Genomic DNA, 13,475 nt, shown 5'->3' on the forward strand with positions numbered 1-13,475 from the left:
ACAGAACTAAATGCCACTTCCCATTCCTTTCTGTTCTGATGTGTCTGTCTCCTCATTCCAGGAGAATCTAATCAACTCAAAGTTCTGGGCAGCCCAGTCCTCTGGGGGAACACTGGCCATGGGGAGGGAGCTGTTCGGAGCAGCTTTCCCCCACAGCATTGCCTGTTTTGTTGTGGTCCGAGCACAGCGGCCCTTGATCGTCTTCGGCCCAGATCTCCCCAGACTGTGAGCTCACTTCTTCCTTTTCAATCATTCATCCCCAGCGTCTCACTCTGTAGCTGGCACATAGTAAGGACTCAAAGCATGGTTAGCAAATGGACTGATAGGTGAGTGAATAGTAGTGTGACTAACTATCCTCCTTGGACCAAGACTGAGGGGTTTTCTGGGATGTGGGGCTTTCAGTGTGAAAATCAGGGCAGTTGGAGCCCTCAGTGAATGATGCTCTCTCAGTGGCTGAGCTTCTTGTCCATTATCACTGTACTGGCTGCTATGTGACTAAGATTAGACAGTGGCTGCCCTGGCTGCCCATTTGTTTAAGGATGACACTAGATGCTTAAAGTTCTGCTGACCCCCTTTGCTTCCCTATGCTTGAGCTGACTTCTGGGACCTTGGCCGTGGCTTCAGCCCGAACTCCTGGTTCTTATGTTGGCCTGTCCTTCCTTGTGACTTGGTCTTGTGGTCTGTGGCAGATGCCCTGGACTCGTGCTTCTGGAATAAAGAATCTCAGGCTGAGTGCATGCAAAGGGGTCTCAGTCCAATAGCATGGACTCCAGTCCTGGCCGCCACAGGTCTGCTCCATCCAGTGCTGATTAGGACCGATTGCCACTTCCACACAACACCAGGAAGTATTTATTGAGTAATTAAGCTGACAGCCATAGAACTTTCCAAATACATTTCTACCAATGTCTCAGTCACTTGACTATCAAAATGTGAGTTCTCATTTTAACCCGCCCCCTCTCCCAATACTGCCGGAAGTCACCAGATTCTAAGGGAAACAAATCCATTCTCAACTAGGCAGCAATGCTCCCGTCTCACTTAGGTCCTGCTGGGCTCCTGGAATTGGGAGTAAAGTGGCTCTTGAGAGGCTCCCAGCACTTGTAGTAGTTGTCATCCAAACAGTGAGAGGTCTTGAGCCCCCACTTGGTGACGGCCATGCTTAGAGAAGACTCAAACATAAATGCCTGTAGGAAATGACGAGAAAGAAAAGATGAGGTGGATAACAAAACACATCTGGCTAGATTTCAAGAGACAAGGGGTAAGTAGGCAGAATCTCTGAATAGTAAGTCTTGTATGCTAGCATGGGGTGGAGAGCAGGCCCAAGGCCCTGGCTTCTGGCTCTGACCCTACCATCATACGTGGGCGATACCTTACGGAAGGCCTCGAACTTCTCAGTGCCTCCAGTTTCATTCTATAAAATGAAATTGGACACATAAGCCTCACATTGTCCTTGTAGTGTTATGGAGCTAAATTTGCTGGATCCAAGGGCAGCGGTGGGGGAGTCCTAGTAATGTTCACCCTCTCGGAGGCTGTCATTGACTGTGGCTATGTCCGTGTGAGGGAGGTCACACTCCCCATTTTGCAGAGGTGGACACTAAGGCTCAGCCCTGGGAAATGACTTGTCTAAGGCGATGATGGCAAGAAGTGGCAAAGCTTTATTTCTCAGGACTCTGACCAAGATATGAGTTGGGAAAAAGAAAAGGAGGAAAAGCGAGAGTGAGGAGAAGAGAAGTAGGAGGCAGGAATGGCTGTTGTTCCTTTAGAAACCCTATCCTAGAAGGGAATGAATGGGTGGATGTCCTGTGTGTTCAGGAGGATTTTTCTGCCACAGTAAGAACATGTAAGTGCTCTGTGCACTGTAGACATTCCAGCTTCACCGATGGCTGAATTTCCTACTCTCTGTGGCTTTTTAAAATAATAAAAACCAACCAAACAAAATAAGATCCTACAATTCTTATGTGCTTACATTATTAGAAATTTCAAAAATAGATGGACAAAAAGGAACTAAAAATTCTATGTGCCCCACGTTACGGTTTGGTGTCCAATATACATTAACTGCTTTTTGCCTAAAACAATGGAGATGATTGTCCCTGCCTGACTTCCCGGGACAGGCTTGACGTGAGGACGGGGTGAGATCCTGTGGAAGTGCCTTACATGGTATAAAGCACTATTCAGATATAAGGGTTGTTCTCATGGCCATTATTATTGCTGTCTCTTGGCTGACTGCTTCTTAGGAGCCTTGCTGTCTGCCTGGAGTAACAAAACCCCAGCCCCACTGAGCTATGAAGACAGTATTGCTAAAGTTAATTTATTCCAAACTGGAATAAGGATGAGGCATATAGATGGGCCTGGGTCCAAATTACACAATGAGAAATAGTGAGGGAGGCCCAAAGTTAGGTCTAGATAAGGTGTTAGGCCCTCTCCCACCAGGCAGTCTGGGCTTCCTGGCTACCCAGGCCTCCCAGCCCATGTGGCCCCCAGGCCCCCTCATCTGTGCTCTGAGCCCTAGCCATGCTCTCATGAAAGCAGCCCTGTCCCAGGCCTCACTGGTGCAGAACACTGCTCCCTGGTAACACTGACTACCCCAAAGTTTATTGAATGGCAACCCTGGAGTGGCCTGTCCACCTCCAGGAGCCTTCAGAGGCAAAAGCGTAACTGCTATCCTCAGACCATGCCTCATGGGGAAGCAGGGGTGTACAAAACCACACAGAGGCCCTTACAAGGGGCAGCAGAGCTGAGGCCAAGCAGACAAGACTCTTCTCAGCCTCCCCCTGCAGACCAGCTGCACCAACTCGGGCCCCAGGATTGGGACTAAAAGCAAACTGCACTGTACAGAGGGACAGATAAAGCTCCCTGCTTAGGTAGTTTGCAAATTGGGCATGGAGTCCGGTGGGTCTGTGCTATTGATTTTGAAGCCAGGTAGCATTGAAAGCATTTGTTGAAAAAGACAATGCAAATTTGCGTATGATTCAGCATAAAATTACTCCTTGTGGTCCATAAACTCTACCTCGAAGAACGCAAAACTAAAATAAAATTAAGAACCGCAGCCGTCTGCAATTGTGTTCAGCCTCAATGTTTACAGCCGGACTCAAGAGGAATACAAAACAGGGTTTAAATCCCATCAGTTTCATCCCATGCCAAAGGAGAGCAACAGAAAATGAGAAAACAGCAGAGAACTGCTGCTCACAGTCCTGACCCTCCTGGGCTTGAGAACCTGGCTGAAGGTGACATCTGCATCTTCTGCTACTGTGGCCCTAGAGGAGTACTTCAAAAGCAGGAGGCGATTCTGAGACAAGCAACCATACACAGGGATGCATGCAGATAAGGGAAGATCCTTCCCACAGTATTAAATATACACCCTTACATTTGAACAGTGTTGGACAGTCTTTAAAGTTAAATTATAGCCACCTGCTGGGTTGGATACCATACCCATTCTACAGATGGGGGAAATGACGCAGAGAAGTTAAGTGACTTACTCAAGGGCACACAGGAACTAAGAGCTAGGATTTGGGGTCTGGGGGCAATGGGGGGATAAGGACACATATGTAATACCTTAATCAATAAAGAAAACAAATATTTTTAAAAAAGAGCTAAGATTTGAACCCAGGCCTGACTCCAAGTCCAAAGTTCTTTCTACCCTCACTACGTTGGGAGTCTAGTATACACACAGCGGGTTGCATGCATACACACATGGGAAAGGCACACAGACACACACTCTCCTCTCCTGACTCCTCTGTGATTTTGGAGAGATAAAAAAGTAGACACTTCTCTCAACAAGACTGGGGAGTCCAGAGGCCACCAGGGCCTGGCATTTAACTTGCTTACCATGGTGCCATCAGCAATCCTCTCAGGTACCAACTTGGCTTTACTGGCCTTCTCAAAGCACTCGGCATCAGGCCCGTGGGGAGTCATGATGCTGTGCAGGCTGCCTCCTCCTGGCAGGAACCCACCTTCTTTTGCCTCATAATGACCTTTGATGAGCCCCATGAATTCACTCATGCAGTTCCCTGGGAAGGTGGAAGCAGTATTATTTTTTTTAAATATATTTTATTGAGTTTTTACAGAGAGGAAGGGAGAGGGAGAGTTAGAAACATCGATGAGAACCATAGTTAAGATCTGGAAACAGCCTAAGTGACCAGCAGTAGATGAATGGATTAGAAAACTGTGGTACATCTACACGATGGAATACTATGCTGCTGTAAAAAAGAAGGAATTCTTACCATTTGCAACAGCATGGATGGAGCTGGAGAGCATTATGCTAAGTGAAATAAGCCAGTCAATGAAGGAAAAATACCACATGATCTCACTCATTTATGGATAATCAATTACAGTCTCTTCAATAAATGGTGTTGGGAAAATTGGACAGATACATGCAAAAAAATGAAACTAGACCACCAACTTACACCATACACAAAAATAAACTCCAAATGGATAAAGGACTTAAATGTAAGACGGGAAACCATAAAAATACTAGAGGAATCCAAAGGCAACAAAATCTCAGACATATGCCGAAGCAATTTCTTCACCGATACAGCTCCTAGGGCATTGGAAACTAAAGAGAAAATAAACAAGTGGGAGAAACATCGATGAGAGAGAAAGATCAATCAGCTGCCTTCTGCACATTCCCTACTGGGGATGTGCCCACAACCAAGGTACATACCCTTGACCGGAATCGAACCTGGGACCCTTCATTCCGCAGGCCAACACTCTATCCACTGAGCCAAACTGGTTAGGGCTGGAAGCAGTATTATTTTTATTATCCAAAGCAGACCCATAAACATTAAGACCCTTCAAATATTATTTCCACAGAATGACAAGAAGATAGGAGAATCTGATACATTTATAAGATTAATAAAGAATACAGATTGACAAATGAATAAACACAAAACATTCATTAGTGTGGAATTCTTGGTAGGCAGAGCCCTACTCCCTCCTGGCCATGTGGATTAGCAGAGATCTTGTATTCCACTGCCCGAAAGAAAGTAGACTAGATCTAAAGAAAAGCAGAGCCCAGACAAGAATTCTCATAATAATAACAATAAAATGTACATTGTAATAAAAAGTGGATGTACTCTTTCATTTAGGCTTACAAGCCTCATATCAAAATTATCTTCTTTTATGATCTGAGTTGCTTCCCAAATAACCCCACAGTAACACATATATCACCATATTTCTAGTTCCCAATCTAGAACACTGAAGTGGGGTGTGTGTGTGTGTGTGTGTGTGTGTGTGTGTGTAAGGGTGATGCAATGGAAAGAACTCTGGACTTAGATTTTATTATCAAATGATAACCTGTGTAAAAGGGTCTTAGTATTTGTAAAACCCAGTCCATAAATGCTATAGTCTAACAAATACTATCTTCTATATCTGAATCTGATATCATCTTATTCTTTCAATCTTAAAAATGGCTCTTAGATTCATCCTATTCTATTTCCATTGACATCATCCTCATAGAATTCTAAAATCTTAAAATTGGAAGGGATCCTTACTTCTACTCAATACAGAAGAATTTTTTATATCATTCCCGACAGATCGTCTCCTCTGCTCAATCTGCATGCCTCCTGTGCATGGAAGCTCTCTACTCAACAAAGCTACTGAGCTCTAAACTACCTAAGTGCTCTACTCAACAAAGCTTAGAGTGTTAAAAACTTCTCTCATATTAAATGGAAATTTGCTATCATATAAATTAAATATACTGGTCCTAGTTGTGTTTTCTGAAGTCACACAAAATTTGGACAAAAATCACCATATTCCCACTCTTTCAAAAGTAGGTTTCTATTGAAATGAAGCTTTTTATTAGGATAGCAACACATTTAGAGCAAGAATTAAAGAAATATAACACCTGAGTAAATTTAAGTGCCTTTCCATTCATCTACCCACCTACCCATTCATCCATTCATCTGTCCATGTCTTACCCATTCCATCTGTCTATCAATCCATCCATCCAATATATATAATTGGACACTGTGCTAAGTACTAATGGAAATGGATAAGAAATAGCCTGTCTAAAATTACTCACAGTCTGTCCCAAGAGAGTGCTAAGAGTACAAACGATGAACAGAGTAGAGAGATATGGCAGTGGCAACCCTTGCACAGCCAAACATTTGACATTATAAATGCCCAACCCCACTTCCTGGCATGGGAAGTATAACCAAGTGCTGAAATAATTCTGTAATTGACTGAGCAGCCATACCCCCCCTGCCCAGACAAAACAATGCTGCTACAGGCCCTGCAGAAAAGGTAAGACCCGGTCATAGTTCCATTTGTTTCTCCACGAAGTGGAAATAGAAGAAAAGATACGACTGTAAGCATAAAGTCTTTATGCTTTTTAAAAGCAGTTCTGCTCATGATTTAAATATACCGTCACTCCTCACTCCAGAGTATGTGTACTCAGGGTCACCGTCACGGCCTAATTTTAGGAAGAGAGCAAGACAGAATTCAGCTTTGATCTGAATATTAATTTAGGTAGCAATGAGTTTGGTGATGACATTTCTATATCATTTTCTATATTTCAAAAGACAGTGGGAGGTAGACCTTGCCTTTCTGATTAATGCTGAAACCAGTTGACCAAGGTGCATTAAGATGACCGGATGCAATATTTCTACACAAATAATTCTCCACTTCTCCTATAAAGTCACATCAAAGTAGCACGATTCTGGTGATTACTAAAGCAGTGTCTTAAAAATCTCTAGTGAAAAATAATTTCCAACTTGGGGTTCTATGGTTTTTCCAACTAACTTGGGGCAACTATACCTTTCTGGAGATCTATCTATCCAGGGCCCAATTTACTTGAGAGTCTTTTAAAAAATTATAAGAAGAATTTCACGAGGCTATTTTGTTTCAGGCAATCTGAGCTACTAACCAAAATCAAGGAGTGGGTTGAAGCTGTGGCACAGGTAGCAGACTTGTCTGAGTCAGACTGCTCTGCTGTCCCTCGCCCTGGGTGGGGAGACAGCCCGAGGCTGCTGTTTCTCAACACGGAACTGCACACCTCCTGCCTCAGAACTCCTGACTGGCTAGTGCACATGCAGATTGAGGTTCCTCCTCAAAACCAACTAATTAACCTCCCTGGGAGTGGGCCCTGGGAATAAACATTGAACAACTATGGTCCCTGGAGCAGTAGCATCAGCTTCACGTGGGAACTTGTGATCAATGTAAATTGTTGGGCCCTAGACATACTCAAGCAGAAAGTCTGAGGGAGGGGCCCAGGAATGTGTGTTTCAGTAAGCCCTCTTATAGCCTAACACTGAGAACCTGCTAACGTTCTCAGTTGCACACAGAGCAATCTCAATACAAGAACCATGTGAAATGGGGAGTTATCAAGGACTAGCATGTGAGGTACAGGCTCTAGGCCAGAGCAGGTCTCGCTCCTTGACAACACGGCCTCTCAGGGATGAATTTTCAGGACAGTTAGGGCCTATTATGGGCTTGACACTCTTCAGAAAGGACATAGTTTATTACAACTTTATTCAAAAGCATCTGGTGTCTTTGTCGTGGTAACTAATTGAATCCTTTTCTCAGTCATAATGGTGTCACCTGAAAATGTGCTGGGATTTGACCATGAAGTGGCCTTCCACTCTGAGGGCCTCTGCAAATGCCTACATTGCCCACTCAGTGTACCTTTCTATCCTGTTGCCCTGGCATCTTGGGAGCTGGTACTACAGAGAGGAGCCTCATATAGACAGAAGGCCCTGAGGTTAACTAGGGAAGGTGGTTTGTTTTTAAGAATGTTCCTGCTCAGTTGTTGGAGCATCAGCCCACAGACTGAAGGGTCTGGGGTTCAATTCCAGTCAAGGGCCTATACGTGTACCTCGGTTTCAGGCTCAAACCCTGGCCCTGGTCTGGGCACATGTGGGAGGTAACCAATCAATGTGTCTTTCTCACATCGATGTTTCCCCTCCCTCCCACTCTCTATAAAAATCAATGGAAAAAATATCCTCAGGTGAGGATTAACAAAAACAACAACAATAACAACAAAAGAATGTTCCTGCTCAGAATTTTTCCAGAATTCTATGTACAAAATGCAATCTCCAGGAAATGGAATTGTACATTGACCTTTAGGTTGAATTTACAGCTAGCTACTGCACAATTAAAAATGCCAGCCTCATTAAGTACAGCCATGAAGTACTTGGTGATGCATTCACTTACTGAGCAAATATCTATTACATGCATATCATGTACCAGCCCTGTGCCAGGCGCATCGGTTAGTGGTCATGAGCATCTGCTCTGGCATCAGATAGTCTGCAATTCAATCCTGATTCCACCACTTGACTAGCTGTGAGACCTTGAGCAAGTACCTAATCCTTCTTGTCTCAGTTCCGTCATCTGAAAACAAAGGGGATAAGGATGCTACTTATCTCTGACAACTGTTATGAGAATTAACTGAGTTAATACTTCTAAAGAACTAATAACAGAGCCATAGAACAAGGTCAATAATTGTTAGCTGCTAGTAATAAGAATATTAATAAAATAAAAATGATAGATTTCGTAATTTCTCTTTGAGGCAACAAATGCTTTGCAGAAACTGCTTCCAGAATAGGGTCCCGCCCCTAGTGTGGACTGTAGTCTGCTCTACCTGGCCAAAATAATTTGAGAAGGCACATTTTACTGGTTCTTGCACCAGATTTAGATAATGAGGTTTCTCAAAACAACAAATTCTCTCTCCCCACCCCCCGACCCTCCCCCCCAAAAGCATCTGAATGTAAAGAACTTCTTGCTTCACACTTCATCAACCTTTCTACCTCTCTTCAGGGCCAGAGGAACTGGGCTTAGGCTTTACAAAGTGTTTCCTCCTCAGGGTCAGCACATCGCTGCCATCCCACGGGGAAGTTGTGCTATTTAAGCAGCTAAAGGCCTCAGGAGGCAGGGTCCTGGACTCCAGCCAGGGCAGGGCGTCCAGAAACACCTCAGGCAGTATTCCCAAAGGGCAATGCTCATTGCTTTGCTGTCTCTTTGGTTCCCAAATGTGACTTGGCGAAAGAGAGACTTACTGTGGTAATAAGGAGGCCTGAAGGTCTTATCAGCGACCCCCCATCGAGGTGGGAAGATGACAAAATCAGCGATGGCCACTCCAGGGCGGAGAGACTTGGCAGTCAATACTGTGAAAATGGACGGGTCCTGCGAAAGCACAAGGAGAGGCTGAGCACAGGAGGAGAGGGAGTGACTAGATGATGACACACATGGCTCCCACACAGAAGGGGTTTTGAGGGACACTCTAATTTCTGGTCAAACCACACCGGCCAGGCTGAGAAGTCTGGGCTTGCCATCAAGGCACAGTAATCACTCATCTGACCTTCCCCTCTTGCTGTGCTGGAAGAAAAATGAATTAACACCGGCTAGGAGGATTCTGAGCTGCCTTTTCACCCTGCTGAGCCCATTTCATGTAAGTACTACCCGGTGGGCCTGAGAACCAGTGGTGCCTGCCTCCCAGCCTGAAGTCAGGTGACCAGAGCTGGGCTGTACCGCAGGGAGCTCTGGGCAGAAGGGATGCTCAGAGTAAGGTGGACATAGAAATGAAATATCCAAGCTTTGGTACAAATGTAGGATCTGCTTCTTTTTTTGGGGGGGTGGGGGTTACAGAGACTCCAGATGGTAACCTTATTGCTTTCTGACCCTTGTTCGACTCTCAGATTTAAAACATACCATGTACATTACTAGTTTGGGTGTGATAGTGTAGAGGGGAGTAGGTTGAGGGACACTATTATAATTTTAGAAGAACTGTACAATCCTTCAGTGAAAAGATTGAGGTTCAGTTTAATTGAAATCAGTGATCATGTTTGCTTTCAGATGCCATTCAGAGATGATTAAGATCTATTCCCTGCCCCTTTAGCATTATTGGTGGAGGGGTGGGATAGGTGACTAAAGGAGTAATAAACCAGGTGCATGAACGACTAATCACAGCAAGGTGCCAAGGGCAATCTGGCTTTATAAATAGAGACCCAAGGGAGTACAGAGGAAGGAGTCCTATCTCTACCTGAGAGGATCAGGGAAGGCTTCAAAGAGGAGGTGACATTTGAGATCGGTGCTGAAGAATGAAAGGAGAGAGAAAGAGGGAGAAGAAAGAGGAAGAAAAGAAGGAGGAAGGAGGGAAAGAAAGGAAAAGGTATTATAAGCACAGAAAACAAGAAAAGCATACAAATGCACACAGGTTTTATTAAGAGGAGAGAGGGGCAAGAGGAAAACAAGTACATGGCCAGATGGTGAAGAGCCTCAACACCACACTTCAGAGCTCAGACTTAATCCTAAACCACAGGAAGCCTGCAAAGGTTTGCTTAATGCAGTGGTAGAACGATCGGATCTGAATTTTGGAAAAGTAACTACAGCAGCAAGTCAACACACCAACGCTTATTGCTGTGAGAGTTAACACTTTTTCATCTGCCGTGAGAAATGACCTGAAACCATTAGAGAAAATGTAGCGAGGCTCAAATAAAGCTCCATCCGTGTCGCAGGATCCTTTTTCATTTTGTTGTGGGCATGATGCCTCATTTTCTTTTTTCTTTGGTTTTATTCATAGTTGCTGCCGTTCAGAAAGGTCGTTTTGTGTGTCCCCCGCCACCCCCTGCTCCTCGAGATAAGCTTGCACTGGCTCAGAGTAATCTTTCTGTCTTTGGTTCTCTCCCTTCTGCTCTAATTATCCCTCCAGCTTGTGAATTAAGTTCATCTATTATGAACGAGGCTGCAAACTGAACTTTCCCCCAGGACTAGCACTTTATCAAGAATGTGGGGCCTCAGGGGCCTGCACTGTAGACCTGGGGCCTATTTGTGGCCCCTTAATTGAGTGAAAAATATGACCAAGTTATTAGTCTGGAATTTCCTTGGTTTGAATTCAAGCACTAAACATTATGAGTAACTTTATAAGAGAGCCGTGGGCTCCATCGCTGCTAGAAACAGCCAGGAGTGGAGACCCTGGAGTAGGCAGCCGGAGCAAATCAACTCTTGGTATTTGTGGGCAGGACGGAGAACTTCCCAAATCCAGAAATGTTCCTTTCTTATCACTCCATCACTGACACTAGCAGTTGGTTTTCTTTTGGGGATAAACTTTCCATGAAGAAAATAAGTTTTTAGCCATCTACTGTGACAACTGTATTAGAGAATGGAGCTGTGTTCACCGGTTGGGTGTCTTGGCCTGGCTTCCTTACTACCTGTGTTATTTACTCTTTCACCAAAGCCTTGCTGCAGGTGATTCAGATTCCTGTGAGCACAATGACAAGTGATTGTATTTCAGGCTTCCAAGGGCGACACTGGAAATGTGAACTCTGTGAACGTAGGGGCCTGCTGTAAACCCCTCTCACTCAAGGGTCCCCCCTTCTCCAAGGCCCTCCCAGGGGCCAGACTTACTGCGTGGTCATAGGCCACCGCGTTGATGACCATGAAGTTCTCCAAGTTGTACTTGTAGGGGGTGTAGTTCCCATGCCAGGCCACGACATTGAACGGGGAGACATTCTGTTTGCAAAAGAAGCAGAAAAGTTGATCCTAGCACCTCATGCTTTTGTAGCTGTGATGCCAGTTTGTACTTGGCATCACTCTCTCTTTTTGGATTTGATTTTGTTCTCATTATTTAATAATACCATCCTTTGGGAGAAGCATAACCCTGAATCATTCTGTGGTTGCTTCACACACCCTCAAACTATCCCGCGTTTAGCCACTAACCCCATTTTTTTAGTTCATAACTGCAGCTGCCTCTGGTCACATGTGCAGCAACAGAAGCACAGCACATTCTCCAAGTAGTGCCTTTTCAACAATTTTTAACGCAATTGTGAGAATCTGTGGATGCCAGCAATTCTCAGACCATCTGGGCTACCCTCTGGGTTTCCTGTGTGAAGGGCAGGCACTCGCTGTGACTGTTCTCCAGGTAATTGCTGCCTAGAGGAGTACCCAGTAGACACCATGCCTGGGTGGTGAGTGCAGGAGGGAGAGAGGGTCTCTAACAACTCCAGCCCCCAGGACTTGAGTTTTCAGAGCAATCCTAAGGTGATGCTTCTTGAGCCTGCCCTGGGGTGGGAGAGGATCTGTGTATAGGAAGGTTGCCCCACTGAAGATATGGGTCTTGGATGCTGGAAACAGCATCCAATTCAGAATGTTCTAAAGACCATTGGAGAGACTACTCACAGAGGTGTGGCTAGTGTTAAGTGAACTGACTAGAGATGGGTGGTGTGGTATCTGAGCCTAGGAAGAGTGGGAAGACATTGCCACTCCTAGACCTGTGGTATATGGGAAGAAAGTGTCACAGGACTCCAGCAAGAAATAAAAACCATACAGAAGGGGCTGCCCGGTGGTGTGCTGATATTTTACAACCAGCAATCTTGGAAAAAAATTTAAAAATTCTGATTGATAGCATTTGCTGATTTCTGGGGTATAAATACTTGTGGGAGGACATTGCCACGCCTAGACCTGTGGTATATGGGAAGGAAGTGTCACAGGACTCCAGCAAGAGCTAAAAACCATACAGAAGGGGCTGCCCAGTGGTGTGCTGACATTTTACAACCAGCAATCTTGGAAAAAATTTAAAAATTCCGATTGATAGCATTTGCTGATTTCTGGGGTATAAATACTCTCACTGTGATCATTTTTGAGCGACTGATGTGTTGTCACTAAGCACAAAGCTGGGAAGAGGTGGCAAACCAGTATAAACTGGCTCCAGCATACCACTGGGGCTACCCAACATGAACTGAGATTGTGAAGGGATGCAGACACAAGAAGTAGGAGGCAGGGGGAAGAAAAACTTCAATGTGCAAGGGATCATTGAGGGGGAAAAAAGAGGGACATCTGTAATACTTTCAACAATAAGAGATGAATTAAGAACAGAGAAAAAATCCAACTGCCTTCCAATTTCCTGTGAGGACCTCTTACTAGTTGAGCCCAACCAAAGCCAGCTGGGTAGGAAGCCTGGGCGATACAGTCCATGTAGGTCAAGCTCCCAGGGCCCAGATCATGGCAGAGAAGGGAGAATGGATCAGTGGGAGCTCACACAGAGAATAACCAGCATAAGGTCCACTTGGAAAGTGGAAACTAGTGGGGCTTCTGGCTGCCTCTAGAATGATGGTTCTTTGTCAACTGTATGTCAACAATAATAGGGAGAAGATGCTTAAAATGAATATAGATTTCCATACCCCATCCCCAGAGGTTATCGTTTTTGCATTTTAAAGAAGCCTCTCTGATAATTTCTGATGCAAATGGTCTCTAAACCACCCAGAGAATAAGAGGTTGATAATATATCAGTGAGGGTAACAATTAGTCCTCAGGGGGTAACTTTAAGTGTCAAACTAGTTGGCCTCTGCTGGTTAGCATACCTTCTAGATGTTTTCCAATAATAAGCCTTGGCAAAATGGAAGCAATAAGTCAAATGGGCAAAAATAAAGCAAACAATTAATGGTAGACAGAAGAGATCTTTGGATTATGTTTGTTATATGATCACTTTAGGCTAATATATATTCAGTATATTAAGTAATAATATAATATATACTAATTATATACTATAT

General features: G+C 44.5%; 1 protein-coding gene across 1 annotated transcript in view; it reads right to left on the minus strand.

Annotated features, from left to right (window-relative positions):
- Nucleotides 1-826: 826 nt before the first annotated feature.
- Nucleotides 827-13,475, minus strand: part of HGD (homogentisate 1,2-dioxygenase) — a 42,491-nt gene continuing 29,842 nt past the window's right edge. Inside the window, exons 11-14 of the mRNA XM_005875352.2 lie at nucleotides 11,335-11,439; nucleotides 8,988-9,114; nucleotides 3,823-4,004; nucleotides 827-1,181 (exon numbers count right to left, since the gene is read on the minus strand). Of these exons, the coding sequence (XP_005875414.1) occupies nucleotides 1,032-1,181; nucleotides 3,823-4,004; nucleotides 8,988-9,114; nucleotides 11,335-11,439 (564 nt within the window). The 3' untranslated portion in view covers nucleotides 827-1,031. The remainder of the gene's footprint in view (nucleotides 1,182-3,822; nucleotides 4,005-8,987; nucleotides 9,115-11,334; nucleotides 11,440-13,475) is intronic.

Source organism: Myotis brandtii, unplaced genomic scaffold (assembly GCF_000412655.1).
Source record: "Myotis brandtii unplaced genomic scaffold, ASM41265v1 scaffold46, whole genome shotgun sequence".
Classification (NCBI taxonomy): Eukaryota; Metazoa; Chordata; class Mammalia; order Chiroptera; family Vespertilionidae; genus Myotis; species Myotis brandtii.